We start from the raw sequence: 17,253 nt of genomic DNA on the forward strand, positions 1-17,253 counted from the left end.
TCTAGAATGAGGGTAGAGTGGAGAGTTATTGCACTAAGATGTTGATATTGTTAGGCCTAATTGATGTTGGCACACTGATTGTAATGGAAGGAGTCAGGTAAGTTTCTTTTTGGTTAAGTGCACTGTTCTGTTGGAACAGCTTTTTGTTGGGTTCCACTGATATTAGGTTTCAAAATAAGAGTCCTAGTTTCAAATTAATAACTAACAGTCAAATTATAGGCTAAACAAAGTTAATTGATACAAGTAATGTACTAATACTAATTAAAAGAGAAAAATAATATTAACAATTAGAACAAGAATACTGGAACCAGGGAGATTTAAATTGCAAGACCTAAGTTAATAATACTGTTAGTACATCAGTTTCCTTTCAAATTGTTTAAATATACTATGTATAAAGTGTTGTTGTTTTCCGGTTCTATCTTAATGAGGGAGAATTTTAAAAAAAAGGACAGATAGACAAAACAGAGAAAAAGAAAAAAGTGCATAACTCTCTTACCTTCTAAATATATATCCTGTGTCGGTGTGGTGCATTCTTGCTGTGCAGACCGTCTCTCTCCCAAGTTGAATGTGGAATCTTCTGACCTGGTCCCTATTTACTTAACTACATCTAATCTAGCAAGTGCTACAATACACAACTACAACTACGTAATGATACACAACTACAACTAGGCCTAAAACTACCGAATGATACCCAACTACAACTACAACTACCCACAACTACAACTACAACTACAACTACCCACAACTACAACTAAAACTACAGAATGATGCACAACTACAACTAAAATTATCTAGCCTAATGATACACAACTACAACTACCTAATTATATACAACTATAACTAAAACTACCTAATTAGACACAACTACAACTAAAACTCTGTAATAATACACAACTACAACTACCTAATTATACACAGCTAAAACTACCTAATTATACACAACTAGAACTAAAACTACCTAATGATAGCATTAAACCAGACAACTACCGAGGCATCAGTCTGACATGTATCATTGCGAAGATACTGATATGATACTGAACTGGATACGGTGCGCCATTGACCCTCACCTGAGGGAAAACCAAAATGGTTTTCGAGAGAAGAGGACCACCGTGACCCAGATCTTGGCCTTAAGAAGAATCATCAAGGAGGTGAGAAAGAACAACCTGACTGCGATACTGTGTACAAAAAGGCATTTGACTCGATACACAGAGGCTCAATGATGAGGATACTTAAGGCCTATGTTGTCCCTCCCAATCTACTCCGGGCCATAGAGACCATGTACACGGGTACAAAAGCCAAGGTGGTGACTCCAGACGACAACAATGAGGAGTTTGACATCCTTGCTGGGGTGTTGCAAGGGGACACCCTGGCCCCCTTCCTCTTCATCATAGTCCTAGACTATGCACTCAGGAAGGCCATCAATGGATGGGAGCAAGAACTCGGCCTTACTATAACACCTGGGAGGTCAAGACGACACCTCGCGGATGACATCAGCATGCTCTCTGACCACTTAGAGCCAGCACAGGAGCTCTTGTGAGTGGAGAAAGAGTGTGCCAAGGTTGGTCTTCGGCTGAATGCCAAGAAACCCGAGGTAATCACCTATAAAATCCTCCCGGACCATCCACCTCTAATAACACCAGGAGGTATTGCTCTGAAGGAAGTCAAAGACTTCAAATACTTGGGCTCATGGGTCAACTTGTCCGAGCAAGACCTTAAAGTGAGGAAGCCGCTTGCATTGAGGGCCCTGAATGGCATGGCCAGTGTGTGGCACTCCAACCTCCCACAACAAATCAAACTCGGCTTCTTCTATGCAACGGTAGAGTCCGTTTTCCTATACGGCTGTGAATGCTGGACCCTGAAGCCTACCCTGCAGAAGTCCCTAGATGGGTGCTAGACCAGAATGCTGCGTGCAGTACTTAACATTGACAAGAGCGAGCATATTACCAACAAGAATCTGTATGGGGGGGGTCATCAAGGATAAGCGAAAAAATAGCAGTCAGGAGAATGAGGCTGGCAGGTCACTGCCAGACACCAGGAGCTATCAGCCAACAAACTGTTTCTGTGGGAGCCAACACACGGACATCGATCACAAGGGCGTCCCACACTAACATACGTGGACGTACTCAAGTAAGATGCAGGAGCGGAAAGTACCAGCGATCTAACCAGATGTATGGAAGATCGGGATGACTGGAAGCGCCGATGGAGGGCTCGTCCAAGGACGACCTAGTAGTAGTATACACAACTACAACTAAAACTACTTAATGATACACAACTACAACTACCTAATTATACACAACTACAATTAATATGAATAATAAACAATTAATAAACACAAACACAAAAAAATCATATTAAATGTCTTGCTTATTATTCCAGTTTGTGAGTTAGATATGTGGTGGCTGGTCCCAATTTTAGGGACAGCCATGGGAAAAACTCACCATATGGAATGTTGTTCCTGTTATGTGTAAACTGCTGTGCCTGTCATGAATTCATGTGTTATTATTTTGTATTCATCATCATTTATGATCTGTTTTGTCATGTCACCTATTTGAGTTCTCATGAGATCATGTCACATCAGTAAAGTGTGAGAGAGAGAGAAAGGGAGAGATTGTGAGGAGGAAGAAACAGTCCGAGAGAACGGAGAGAGAGTGAAAAATGAAGAGAGACAGTTAGAACGAATGAGGGGAGGAAGAGACAGAGAGAGAGAAAGTGAGAGGAAGAATGAGAGGAGGAAGAGAGAAAGAGGGAGAAAGTAGAGAGAGAGAGAGTGAGCAGAGACCAAAGTGTGTGTGTGTCTGTGTACGCAATTGACAATTTGTGTGCACGTGCATGCGTTTCTATGTGTGTGCTTGTGTGCTAGCATCATACAACTTGTAAAAAAAAAACACACAAATTCAAAATGATAATTTTCTAAACATTTTATTCAACCGCTTCTCTTAAGGTCTCTCTAAGTACCAATCAAGCAACATCTAGTACCAGGAATCCATGATGCGCCTCATGGACATGAACCTCATACCGTCCATGCCCATGTGCATATCCCTGAAGTTCCTGTACTCGCCGGGCCTCATGTACATCATCCTGCCCCTGTACTGCTCCTGCTCGTACATGAGCCAGTGGCCGTCCATCACGTTGCAGGACATGCAGTTGTTCATGCGGTAACGGTCCATGATGGAGTCACAGTCGTCCATCATCTCGTGCATCTGACCAGCGAAGCTCTCCCTCTCGTAGATCCTCATCCTGTAGTTGCCTCTGTGCTGTAATGGGATCAGGAAAACATGGGTTTAATAGGAGGATCGACAGATAGATAAATAGATAGATTGATAGACACTATGACAGACAGATACTGTAGCTAGTCGTGTGGACCTACCATGGGGATGAAGCGACAGGACATGATGTTCCAGTTGAACATGTTCTGGTAGTCGGAGTACTCTCCCCTCTTGAAGAACCACTGGTTGCCCATGTAGTTGTTGCGCTCATAGACCATCCAGCAGCCGTTGTGCACCCTGCAGGACTGGCTGCGGCTCATGTAGGAGGACATGTCGTTACAGTCGCTCATACAGTCGTAGGAGCGGCCGCCGAAGTTCCTCTCCTCGTAGAAGGTGATCTTGCCCATCATGTGCATATCGGAAGTCATGTTTTAGCGGTGGTTAGCTGCTAATGCTAGCTGCTGTGACTGGTCCTAGAGGTGGTGGTGACTGACTGACTTGCTACCTTTTGGGAAGCCCTCCATTTTATACCTGTGGGACCAGGGGCCTCTGCCATTGTTTGGAGAGAGAGAGAGAGGCCCTGAGTCAGCGACATGCTATAGAATGCTATAGAGAGGGGTCCCCTCCCCCCAGAGAGCACGGCAGACCTGGCTATGCAGGGAAAGCTGTGTATGCTCTGCCAACAGATCCAATTCCACCTACACTGCCACACATGTGACACTGTCCGGTGAAAAGTTCTGCATGTTGGCAATTCTCCAGTTGTGTAAATGACCAAAAAGCTTATTTTTTCTTTTTTTGGAAGGTGTTTTCCGTTTGTTTCATATAACGAAAGTTGTATGAGTGTTGAAGAGTCCACTCAATATAACAAACAACAGTTTTAGGATCACTAAATACTCATAATTTGTGAATTGGATTCATTGTGCCATCCGCCATCCTGTATCAGAATTATTTTTTATTGCCAAGTATATTCGACCATACAGGAAATTGACTTGGTGTGGTTGGTGCATAGAACATAAAGATAAAAAACAACAACATAATAAAACATCAACGAAATAAAATAACAATATATAAGCAAAAATAGTTTAAAAAGACAATGACAATGGGGGAAGTAGAACAATAATTATGTAGGCTGTAAATTAGAGTAATGTAAAACTTATATAGATTACATTGTCAGTGTGTGTGCGTGCGTGTGTGTGGGGGGGGGGGGGTTTGTGTGTGTGTGTGTGTGTGTGTGTGTGTATGTGACGGGGAGGGGGATCCTGGAAGTCCCAGAGTCAGTGAGAGACAGGGCCTTGTTTGTGAGGCCCACTGCCATGGGGAAGAAACTGTTCAGGCGGCGCAAGGTTTTGGTCTTGATCGACCGGAAATTTTTTCCAGGTGGAAGACTTTGGAAGAGGTGGTGACCAGGGTGGGACGGATCAGCGATGTTCTTTCCTGCTCTCTTACTGGTCCTGGAGTGGAACAGGTCCAGGACAGATGGCAGGTTGCAGCCGATGACCTTCTCGGCTAGTCGAACAATCCGCAGTAATCTGCCTCTGTCCTTGGCAGTGGAGGCAGCGAACCAGACGGTGATCGATGAGCTGAGGATGGACTTGATGATAGACGTGTAGAACTCAACCATCACTTTCCGCAGCATATTGAATTTCAGGTGCCGCAGGAAGAACATCCTCTGCTGGGCCTTTTTGACGGTGGAGGTGTGGAGGTGATGTTCTCCTCCCACCTGAGGTCCTGTGAAATGATTGTCCCCAGGAATCTGAATGACTCCACACTGCTTTACTGGGGAGTCACACATGATAAGGGGGGCAGTTGGGGCTGGGGACCTCTTGAACTGCCATCTCTACAGTTTTTTTAGCGTTGAGCTCCAGGTTGTTCTGGCTGGACCAGGAGGCCAGGCTGTCAACTTCCCTTCAGTAGGCGGACTCGTCCCCGTTGGAGATTAATTCAATGAGGTTTGTGTCATCCACAAACTTCAAGAGTTTGACAGAAGGGTGGCTAGAGGTGCAGCTGTTAGTGTAGAGTGAGAATAGTAGAGGAGAGAGCACATAGCCTTGTGGGGCTCCAGTGCTGATGGTCTTGGACCCCGAGGCAGGAAGGAAGTCAGTGATCCACCTACAGGTGGGCTCAGGTACGCTCAGCTGGGACAGCTTGTCCTGGAGAAGAGCTGAGATGATGGTATTGAATGCAGAGCTGAAGTCAACAAACAAGATCCTGACATTAGTCCCAAGGGAAACTAGGTGCTGGAGGATGAAGTGGAGACCCATTTTGACTGAGTCGTCTACGGACCGGTTGGCTGTCTAAGCAAACTGTAGTGGGCCGAGGAGGGAGTCTATGATGGCCTTGAGGTGGGTCAGCACGAGGCGCTCAAAGGTCTTCATGATCACAGAGGTCAGGACGACTGGTCTGTCGTCATTTAGGCCTGTGATCCCCGGCATTTTGTGAATAGGGGATGATTGTGTTAAGCAGGCAGGTACCTTGCATTCAGCCAGTGAGGTGTCAAATATATCTGTGTACACTGGAGAAGACTGATCTGCACAGTGCTTCAATGTAGAGTGGGAGACAGCGTCTGGTCCAGCTGCCTTGTGGGAGTTCAATTTTTTTAACAGTTTGTTGACAACCCTCCCCGTGGATGGAGAGAGGTGTGATGGGGGTGGGGGGGGGGGGGGGGGGGGTTGTATGGTGGGGTAGTGTCTCTGTCCCAGCTGGGAAGAAGAAGAGGTGTGATAACTGTGGAGGGCGGGCTGGGTGTGTGGGTCAGAGTCAGGACTGGTCCGTTGTCTGTCGAATCTACAGTAGAAGTCATTCAGGTCATTTGCAAGTCTAAGATAATTTATAGAGTGGGGGGGGATTTGGTTTTGTAGTCTGTGATCTCCCGAAGGCCTTTACAGACTGACGAGGAGTCATTGGCTGCAAATTGTTGTTGCAGCTTCCTGGAGTGATACATGTGTGATACATGGCTTGTAAACAAACGCACATTTTAGGACGTGTTCAAAAGCAAGGACTGTGTGATCATCTAATTATATGTAGTTATATGTTTTTAGCATGTTCATGTTCTATCAGCATGTTGTGATGTGCTAAACATGCAGATAGATGTTCATAGCGATATTCTTAGCTGCTAGCTAGCTACCAACTTGATGATAGCAAACGTGTGTGTTTTTATTCAGAGATATTTTCTTTTTCGTATTTGGTTTGAGGTGTACCAACATTCAAATAAGCATATCTTCTTCAACTAGTTTCATTTCAATGTATGACACAGCATTTGAAAGCTCACAATCTGCACTTTCATAATCTGTAAAAAACTGAAAAATAACCTTGCCCTACCTGCGGACTTCTTCACCAGACCCTGTCACATTGTGACACATTCTAGTCTTTTGGTCCGCATATCGGCAACCAATATCAAAATATTCTGACTTTTGTTTTGAAACACAGAGCTACGTTTCAACGTTTTTGAGAATCACAACACAAACTCGCTAGTCAAGCTGAAGTACTGCAACGCAATGGACTCGGTGAGTAATCCCCACTGCTACCTAGTTAACTATAACACTACTTTACATTGTTAGCAGGCTCACAAAACAAGCTGTATTAGTTGACTAGCGATGTGTCGTTGATTTTCAACAACGCGGAAATGTTTTCACATTTTTCGAAAGAAAAGTCCGATCAATACATCAGATCCTGATATGAGGACCAAAGCATTACAACGTGTCACATATGCATTTATGCTAATTATACACAACTACATCTACCTAATTATATACAACTACAAGAAATATGGGGAAAAAACAGACATTTTTTTGAAAATCTATTGGGGGGAAAACCTTATTGTTCCATCTCGCCAGCTAGATATGTGGTGGCTGGTCCCAACTTTAGGGACAACCATCGTAAAAACTTGCCACATGGAATGTTGTTCCTGTTATGTACTGTATAGATTGCTGTGCCTGTCATGACTTCATGTGTTGCTATTTTCATCATCATTTATGATCTGTTTTGTCACATCAGCTCTTTGAGTTCTCATGAACTCAATCTGCACTTTCATAATCTGAGACAATGTCTTATCGTGCCAGTAAAGTGAGAGAAAGAGAGAGAGGGAGAAAGAGGGAGAAGAGAGTGAGAACGAATGAGAGGAGGAAAAGATCGAGAGAGACAGAGAGGAGAGATAGAGAGAAATAAAGAATGAGATGAGGAAGAGACAAATTGAAAGAGGGAGAAGGGAGAGAGAGAAAGTGAGCAGAGGCAGTGTTTCCCCTAGGTTTGCTGCCTTGGGGGGGTGGCATGGACCGTGGCATGGACCCCCCCCCCCAGGGGGTAAGACCCTGCGACAAACCAGCGTCATGTCCAGAGGGTGTACTTGTACATTAAGCCGCCTCACGCTATGGAAACAGGAGATTAGGCTCCTGCCCTATGGGCCATTAGGCTCGAGAACCATCGGTTCTCAAGGCTACTTACTTATGTGGTCTTGACTACCTGTCCACTTTCTCACCTGGTTCTTGCTCTCTCTCTCTCTCTCTCTGGTGTTTTGATTGATTGAAAACTTTATTAGAAGATTTGCAGAAGTAGGTACATGAAAGTACATATTACATACACGGTCAACTAACAGGATAAAAACCCAAGAAAGCCACTGGCTTATTTCAATTGGGGTCCTTGATTGGTGTGCCGACACCATCCTGCTCTCTCTCCTTCTCTCCCTCCCTATCCTCCTCTCTCCCTCTTTTGCTGTCAACCAAAAGGCAAACATAACAACCAGAGTATGTATAATCTAATAAGAGGTATACATTGATCCATATCAGTATAACATAATTATAATTTAATATTGGATTGCTGTGGGCAATGCAGTCATTTTGACATTACGGTACTCTCTCACCTGAAAAAAATGTCCAACTATGAAAAGAAACAGACCAGGGACGTGCCGTCCATATAAGCAGGGTAAGCAGTGCTTACCCAACGAAAAAATAAAAAAGGACCGTGAAAATATTAAAATAAAAGTGCATGTAACCGTTTGTTTGTTTTCATTAAAAGAGTAGTATTTTAGGTCCCAGGGCAGCAGGAGTCATTCATTTTGACGTTGCATTTTTAGCGCCACCTGTAGGAGTAAGCACTTCTCTCTCTGCTTTCCCTCGCGTACATTCGAATGCGTGAAAATGTCTTTTTTATTTTTTTCCGATGCCTCAGCCCGCTGTTTAATGTGGCCAGGGTAAGCATGCTTTCAGCCAATCAGTAGTTCGTTCATTCCGATATAAGAGCTACCGATTGGCTATCATTTTCAAGTTCAATTAACATTTCACCTCTCGCCCGGCAGAATAGCTTATGCCAGCTAGCTCAAACGATCTAAATAATAATAATCAATAAGGATAACTTGCTTGATTTTGTGAATATGGACATTACTGTCAGCGACCTAAAGGGATTTCGTAGACTGGACTGGAAAAACACAAACTGGCTAAATGCCGAGAGCTAAGTGCCTGTGTGACAAAGTGTGAAAAGAAAGTGTGTTGTGAGTTTACTATGGAGGATGGAAACGGTGTGTGTCTGTGTTGTGCGTGTGTGCATTTGCGATGTTGAAACTGGACTTGTAGATTTCAGCAGGCTGGCTACTTAGTTCAAAAAAGATTGAACAATGAGCACCCCTGATATAGTCGAAACTGGCAACTGTTTATTTTGTTTTTGGTAATCTGATCACAAAGTGACACTACAGTTTATTAGCGGGTTCTAGGGCATCAAAATTGCATTTCCTTGAAACTGCGTTCACTGATAGCGTGTATGTGTAATTACGTGTATTTCTATATCTTATGCTTACCCAATCTAAAAGCTCACGGCACGTGCCTGAAACAGACATAATATGCTTCAGTCCACTGTCCATGTACTGTAAATATGCCATTATGGTATTACCATAAAGCCCAATTCTAGCAGAATAAGAAAGATTGTATATCTACTTTAAGTAAAATAATAAAGTGCATCCAGTTAGCTCTTTAGCTGGCAAGTGTGCAAGCATACTAGCTCATCTCATCACCTCTGAGCTAGCTAGCTAGCTTGCTAGTTCTTTGACAGTATTTACACCATGAAACTATAGTCAGACACTTTCTAGTCACAATAATAACAACCCATTTTAACCAACTTTCTCTGTCAGAAATCTCAGCAATTATATTTGCTAACGTTTCAACTTGCTTACTTTCATCTGCAGACATCTCACCCTGCAAAAACTCTCTCGCGTCGCGCGCACACACTCGCGCAAAATCTTTTATTATTCTCCAGTGCTGGCACAGCGAAGCGAAGTGTGGAGTTAGGTCTAGTTATATGAGACTACTGGCGGACTAACGTTACCAACGAGCCCATGGGCTTGCCACTCGCCAGATTCGGGGTTGGGTGTGTTTAAAAAAAGCGGATATTTTAGCTGTTTGGTGTCTACGTCCGTAATAATTCCTCTTTCTTGGGGAGGCGGGGGGTTCTGTTGGGGGGGCGGCCCGCCCTCCCAAGACAGTTGTAGGGGAAACACTGAGAGGAGTAATAATCCTGTCAACCAAAGTGTGTGTTTGTGTGTGCGTGTGTGTGTGTGTGTGTGTGTGTGTGTGTGTGTGTGCGTGTGTGTGCAACATACCACAACACACATCTTCAATTCGATTTTTTTTAAAACTTTATTCAACGTCTCTTAGAGCTCTCAAAGAACCAATCAAGCAACATCTAGTACCAGGAATCCATGATGCGCCTCATGGACATGAACCTCATGTTGTTGTTGCCCTGGTGCATATCCCTGAAGTTCCTGTACTCGCCGGGCCTCATGTACCACTGCCTGCCCCTGTAGTTGGCCTGGTCGTACATGAGCCAGTGGCCGTCCATCACGTTGCAGGACATGAAGTTGTTCATGCGGTAACGGTCCATGACGGAGTCACAGTCGTCCATCATCTCGTGCATCTGACCAGCGAAGCTCTCTCTCTCATAGATCCTCATCCTGTAGTTGCCCCTGTGCTGTAATGGGATCAGGAAAAGATGGGTTTAATGGGATGATCGACAGATAGATAGATAGATAGATAGATAGATAGATAGATAGATAGATAGTCGTGTGGACCTACCATGGGGATGAAGCGGCAGGACTGCATGTTCCAGTTGAACATGCTCTGGTAGTCGGAGTACTCGCCCCTCCTGAAGAACCACTGGTTGCCCATGTAGTTGTTGCGCTCATAGACCATCCAGCAGCCGTTGTGCACCCTGCAGGACTGGCTGCGGCTCATGTAGGAGGACATGTCGTTACAGTCGCTCATACAGTCGTAGGAGCGGCCGCCGAAGTTCCTCTCCTCGTAGAAGGTGATCTTACCCATCATGTGCATATCGGAAGTCATTTTGTTAGCGGTGGTTAGCTGCTAATGCTAGCTGCTGTTTTTGGTCCTAGAGGTGGTGGTGAGTGACTTGCTACCTGTTGGGAAGCCCTCCATTTTATACCTGTGGGACCAGGGGCCTCTGCCATTGTTTGGAGAGAGAAAGAGGCCCTGAGTCAGCGACATGCGATAGAAGGCCATAGAGGGGGGTACCCAGGGAAAGCTGTGTATGATCTGCTAACAGATCCACTTCCACCTACACTGTTACACAACTACAACTACAACCACCTAATTATAAACAACTACAACTATCTAATTATACACAACTACAACTACCTAATTGTAAACAACTACAAGAAATATGGGGAGGAAGTCTTATTGTCCAATCATGCCAGTTAGATATGTGGTGGCTGGGCCCAACTTTAGGGACAGCCATCGTAAAAACTCACCACATGGAATGTTGTTCCTGTTATGTGTGAACTGCTGTGCCTGTCATGACTTCCTGCGGTGTTATTTTGTATTCATCTCTCATTTATGATCTGTTTTTTCAAATCAGCTATTTGAGTTCTCATGAGATCATGTCTTATCATACCAGTAAAGTGAGAGAGAGAGAGAGAGAGAGAGAGAGAGAGAGAGAGAGATTTATTTCATGAGATCCTAACAGATCCACTGCACCCTCCATGGTGTGAACAGCTCCTGCTCCATTCAGGGTGGAGGTATAGCATGCCCAGGAGGAGGACAAAAAGAGGCATCACATCCTTTGTCCTACGCAGCATGCAGCTTATCGAACAGCTTTGATTACAGGATATACCAAATGATGCCTTTTTATTGTTATTCATGATATTCATGATGATTTATGATGTAGGGATGTTTAATGATCATGTTTCAAGTTTCGAGTTTTATTGTTACGTCACATTACACGAGTGTAAGAGAGAAATATTCTTAGGCTTCGGTTCCGGACATTGCAGCACAAGACATAAGGCAATAGGCATAATTCAAGATTAAAAAAAACATTGACAGTAGTACAGGACATAAGTGACAAAAAATAATAAGACAGGATATCGTTAGCAGTATCCAGACAATTTGCAGACAATAAGGCAATGGCATAATACAAAATAAAAGTGACAATATTACAGGTAAGACAGGATACACTAATGGTGCTACTAGTAATAATACATACTTCAGTAGTAAAGTGAATGTGAGCTTAAAGGTTTCGAAGTCTGTATATGAATGAATGAATGAATGAATGAATGAATGAATGAATGGTCTTTATTGTCATTGCTATAGAACAGGTACCAAACAACGAAATTTAGGAGGGGGTGGCTCTCCTGGTGTTAGGAAAGAAAAGAAAAAAACTTTTAAAAAAACACAAGAAGGGAAGGAGCTGGTTTACATAAATAAAGGCTATGTACACTATCCACTATACTATACTGTACAGATAGACGACTAGGGTTGTCATATTGCACATAGTGTTATTGCACATTCATTTAAAGTGTCGCAGTTTGCAGGCTTGAAATGTACATATTTGTGCCTCAGCACTACACCTGATTTTTTCAGTCCAGCAGCTGCCATCAATCCGTCCAGACTGTCCAGGGCCCAGAACCTAGGTCTTTGCTGTGTTCAGGGCCTGGATGGCCCTGGGGTAGAAGCTGTTCTTCAGTCTGTTTGTCCTTGCGAACATGGTCCTGTACCGCCTTTTCGAGGGCAGCCGGGTAAAGTGTTCGTACCCAGGGTGGGTTGGGTCCCTGGAGATCTTGGAGGCCTTCCTGAGACAGCGTGTGTTGTACAGCTCTTCCAGAGAGGGGAGGGGGGCGCCGGTGATCTTCTGGGCTGTTCTCACGACTCTCTGTAGCGCATTTCTCTCCGCGGCTGTGCAGCTGGCATTTCTCTCCGCGGCTGTATACTAGGGGTGGGAATCGCAAGGTAACTTACGTATTGATAACCGTACGATATTTTGCCCCCTGTACCGATAGTATCACAGTACATCGATTCTGCGATAATCGATACATTGTAAGACAATTCATCAACGATACATCACGATATCTGTCTTAACTGGTATTTCATAACGTGGTTCCAGTGTTGCAGCATTCGGCAGAAACCTTCGTTTTCCACAACACTACAGGCGAAGGTCCTTGCAAATCAACCCAGATAGACTTGGTAATCGTAATTGTAGTCGTAGCCCTCGGGGAGTTAAAGGGAAGCCTCGTTTTGAAATATAATCGGACTTTGCTGACACACCGTTTGTCGTACAGTATGACAGTGCAGTCCAGTGATGCGCTCGGCTGTCCGCACCATCCTCTGCAGCGTTCTGCGGTTGAGGCCAGTGCAGATGCCATGCGAGGCAGTGATGCACCCAGTCAGGATGCTCTTGGTTGTGCCTCCGTGATAGGCCCGCAGGGTCTTCGACCCCATGCCAAACTAATTCAGCCGACTGAAGTGAAAGAGGCGCTGCTGTGCCTTTTTCACCACCTGTTTGGTATGCACGTCCCAGCTGAGGTCATCAGAGATGCGGACGCTGAGGAACTTAAAACTGCTGACGCTCTCTAAAGCTGACCTCTGTTATATGTTTGATGATGTTTCTATTATGTTTTCTTGACGTGTTCTGATACGTATGTTTATGGTAACATTTTTTATGACGTCTCTTGATGTTTTAAACTCCTTGTGCAAAGCTAATTCTCCATAGAGGATTCATTCATTAATTCATTCATAGAACGACAAAAAGAGAGAGAGAGAGAGAGAGAGAGAGAGAGAGAGAGAGAGAGAGAGAGAGAGAGAGAGAGAGAGAGAGAATGAGAGGAGGAAGAGACAAAGAGAAAAAGGAAAAACAGAGAAAGAGAGAGCAAGGAGAGGAAAAACAGTGCTGTCAATACCAAATTGTTTGCGTGGTTATGTGTCTATGTATGTGTGTGTGTGTGTGTGTGTGTGTGTGTGTGTGTGTGTGTGAACACAAACAGACAAAGAGAAAATTAAATATCGACCTTATTGTTCCAGCTTGCGAGCTAGATATGTGGTGGCTGGTCCCAACTTTAGTAAAAACTCACCACATGGAAGGTTGTTCCTGTTATGTGTAAACTGTTGTGCCTGTCATGACTTCATGTGTTATTCTTTTGTATTCATCATCATATATGATCTGTTTAATCACATCAGCTGTTTGCGATCTCTTAGAATTTAGAATTTGCCATATAGCAGACACTTTTAATCCAAAGTGATTTACATTTACAGATTACAGGGACATTCCCCCTGGAGTAACTGAGGGCTAAGTGCCTTCCTTCAAGGGCACACTAGTGGTGCTGTTTCAGGCGGGATTTGAACTCACAACCTTCCGATCACCAGTCCAACTCAATATCAACTATACAACCACTACCCCTCGTTCCCTCGACATCATGTCTTATCATGCAAGAGAGAGAGAAAGAGAGGAAGAGGAAGAGACAAAGAGATAGAGGGAGAAAGGAGAGAGAGTGACAGTGATGTCAATATCAAAGTCTGTGTGTTTGTGTGCGTGCCTGCGTGTGTTTTATTTTCATCATAAACCGTGTAAAAACAACAACATACAACTTGAAAATTTACATTTACTAAAAACTTTATTCAACTTCTCTTATATCTCTCTAAGTACCAATCAAGCAACATCTAGTACCAGGAATCCATGATGCGCCTCATGGACATGAACCTCATGTTGTTGTTGCCCTGGTACATATCCCTGAAGTTCCTGTACTCGCCGGGCCTCATGTACCACTGCCTGCCCCTGTAGTTGGCCTGGTCGTACATGAGCCAGTGGCCGTCCATCACGTTGCAGGACATGAAGTTGTTCATGCGGTAACGGTCCTGGAAGTTGTCACAGTCGTCCATCATCTCGTGCATCTGACCTCCGAAGCTCTCCCTCTCATACATCCTCATCTTGTAGTTGCCCCTGTGCTGTAATGGGATCAGGAAGACATGGGTTTAATGAGGAGGATCGACAGATAGATAGATAGATATATATATATATAGATAGATAGATAGATAGATAGATAGATAGATAGATAGATAGATAGATAGATAGATAGTTGTGTGGACCTACCATGGGGATGTAGCGGCAGGAACTCATGTTCCAGTTGAACATGCTCTGGTAGTCGGAGTACTCTCCCCTCTTGAAGAACCACTGGTTGCCCATGTAGTTGTTGCGCTCATAGGCCATCCAGCAGCCGTTGTGCACCCTGCAGGACTGGCAGCGGCTCATGTAGGAGGACATGTCGGAACAGTCGCTCATACAGTCGTAGGAGCGGCCTCCGAAGTTCCTGTCCTCGTAGAAGGTGATCTTGCCCATCATGTTCATGTCGGAAGTCATGTTGTTAGCGGTGGTTAGCTGCTAATGCTAGCTGCTGTTGCTGGTCCTAGAAGTGGTGGTGAGTGACTGACTTGCTACCTGTTGGGAAGCCCTTCATTTTATACCGGTAGTGTCAGGGGCCTCTGCCTTTGTTTGGAGACATAGAGGCCCTGAGTCAGCGACATGCCTTAGAAGGCTATAGAGCATGGCAGACCTGGCTACACAAGGAAGGCTGTGTATGCTCTGCCAATGGATCCACAGGAGATTACAAGTCTACAGTCTACAGAATTGTCTGCAGTGTCAAAGGTACATAATAATATACCGTGCCATCTACCCCGCATCGCCATCGAGTTAAGCATTGTCGTCGACAGGCTACCACCTGTCAATCAAAAACTCTACTACCACCCCCCCACCCCCCGTCTACCAAATGCGGGCTGGGTTAAGGCCCCGATGTTTCAAGATCCAAACAACGGCTCTGTGTCAAAGTGTATACTACAGGGTTCCCACGAGTCCTTGAAATCCTTGAAAGAATTTGCGAAAAAGAAATCAAGGTCTTAAAAGTTTTTGAAAATCGACATGGGTCATTCAAAATGCTTGAATTCCCCTCACTCTAAAAAAGAAATATATATATTCAAAACGTGTTTATTCGTTTAGCTCGTCATCTAGTTCTGTCTCAAACTATGACGTGTTGGGTCCTTGAATTTGAGGGAATTGAGTCTTGAAAGTCCTTGAAAGGTGCTTGAAAGGTGCTTGAATTTGATGTTTCAGAAGGTGTGGGAACCCTGATACTAATAAAAAAAAAACTGACAGGAGGATGGGGAGGCTTCAGGAGGGACAGCCAAGGTGCAGATGAAGAGATGAAGGTCTTCAGTCTTGGACGGAAGACAGGGAGTGACTGCAGTCCTGACAGCAGTGGGAAGCTCGTTTCACCCAGCGGAATAGCAGGATGGTGAAAAGCCGTGACCAGTCAATGCGCCTGCTGCAGCCTCCCCATCCTCCTGTCAGTTGTTTTTTTATTATTAGTATCAGGGTTCCCACACCTTCTGAAACATCAAATTCAAGCACCTTTCAAGCACCTTTCAAGACTCAATTCCCTCAAATTCAAGGACCCAACACGGCATAGTTTGAGACAGAACTAGATGACGAGCTAAACGAGTAAACCATTTTTGAACATATATGTATATACTTAGAGGGGAATTCAAGCACTTTGAATGACCCATGTCGATTTTCAAAAACTTTTAAGACCTAGATTTCCGGTGGTGCCAGTCGGCCAGCAGAGGTGGAGAAGTGGAGTAAACTGGCAGGTGTATGGAGGCTAATCATTGCCTGCATTTAGGAAGTGGCAGTTCTCTTTGCTTCCGGGTAGGCGAGCATAAGGGTCTTAAACCTAATGCGAGCTGCTATCGGGAGCCGGTGAAGGGCACAGGGGGAATTTGCAAAAGTTCAACACCGGACGGCCGCTACCATTCTGGATGAGCTGCAGAGGTCATTTGATAAGTAAGTAAGCTAGCTACCTAGCTATGATTGGAAACAAAGTAGTATCCAGTTATGTCATTTATCACTACTACTACTTTGACTGATGTTATGTGGCTTTGTTTGGCTAGTTAACTAGCCAACTTGGTAACATTAGTGTTAGGGTTGCTAGCAGATAATAGCAGATGTTTTCATATAAAATGGCCATGCCAAGGCTTCATTAAGGCTTCATTAAGCCTAAAGAGACAGCATCACTGGTACATCTTTATCTTCAAACCCATACTGGGCAAACTCACCTCATATGTATGTAATCTCATGTCACTCACCAACAGCTGTTGTTATTTCTGCTCCACTGGATGGTTGCTCTACCCGGTACCCAGGATTATTTTGCGCCCTGGTCATTAAATAACCTCCAGAACTTCACTAAAGCCTAATAATCTTGTCTCCCTGGGAGTGTTCAAAGCCCTGATTAAGAAATGTGTGACAGAAGAGTGCAATTGCTACTTATCCCTTGTCTGTTATTTATTATGTTTTACTCTCCAATTGAGTAAATATGTACTAGTACTGGTTTGCTATCTTGGCCAGGTCTCCCTCGAAAAAATAGATTTTAATCTCAAGGGACCTCCTTAAATAAAGGATGAATACAAAAATAAAACAATGACAGGCACAGCAATTTATACATAACAGGAACAACATTCCATGTGGTGAGTTCTTACGATGGCTGTCCCTAAAGTTGGAACCAGCCACCACATATCTAACTGTCAAGTTGGAACAATAAGGTTTACCCCGCATTGATATTTAAGGAATTTGTTTCTGTCTGTTTGTGTTTCATATTTCTTGTAGTTGTGTATTATTAGGTAGTTGTGTATAACTAGCATAAGTGCAGATGTGTGGCAGCGTAGGAGGAAGTGGATTTGTTGGCCTCCCTGGATAGCCAGGTCTGCTGTGCTCTTTGGGGGGACCCCCTCTACAG

General features: G+C 44.2%; 2 protein-coding genes across 3 annotated transcripts; both read right to left on the reverse strand.

Annotated features, from left to right (window-relative positions):
• Positions 1-2,969: 2,969 nt before the first annotated feature.
• Positions 2,970-10,510, reverse strand: LOC308166941 (gamma-crystallin M2-like; the record flags this gene model as incomplete). Of its 2 annotated transcripts, none has more annotated exons than XM_080541268.1 (2): positions 2,970-3,254; positions 10,262-10,510. In XM_080541268.1, the coding sequence occupies 2 exons, from the start codon at positions 10,508-10,510 to the stop codon at positions 2,970-2,972; spliced, it is 534 nt and encodes a 177-aa protein (XP_080397394.1). The 2 variants fall into 2 exon arrangements, with proteins under 2 accessions (XP_080397394.1, XP_080397393.1); XM_080541267.1 differs by lacking the exon at positions 10,262-10,510 and adding an exon at positions 3,368-3,634.
• Positions 10,511-14,131: 3,621 nt separating this feature from the next.
• Positions 14,132-14,816, reverse strand: LOC308166951 (gamma-crystallin M2-like; the record flags this gene model as incomplete). The annotated part of the gene is made up of 2 exons (XM_080541278.1): positions 14,132-14,416; positions 14,562-14,816. The coding sequence occupies 2 exons, from the start codon at positions 14,814-14,816 to the stop codon at positions 14,132-14,134; spliced, it is 540 nt and encodes a 179-aa protein (XP_080397404.1).
• Between the last annotated feature and the right edge of the window lie 2,437 nt (positions 14,817-17,253).

This window comes from Nansenia antarctica (genome assembly GCF_963989245.1).
Source record: "Nansenia antarctica genome assembly, chromosome: 10".
Classification (NCBI taxonomy): domain Eukaryota; kingdom Metazoa; phylum Chordata; class Actinopteri; order Argentiniformes; family Microstomatidae; genus Nansenia; species Nansenia antarctica.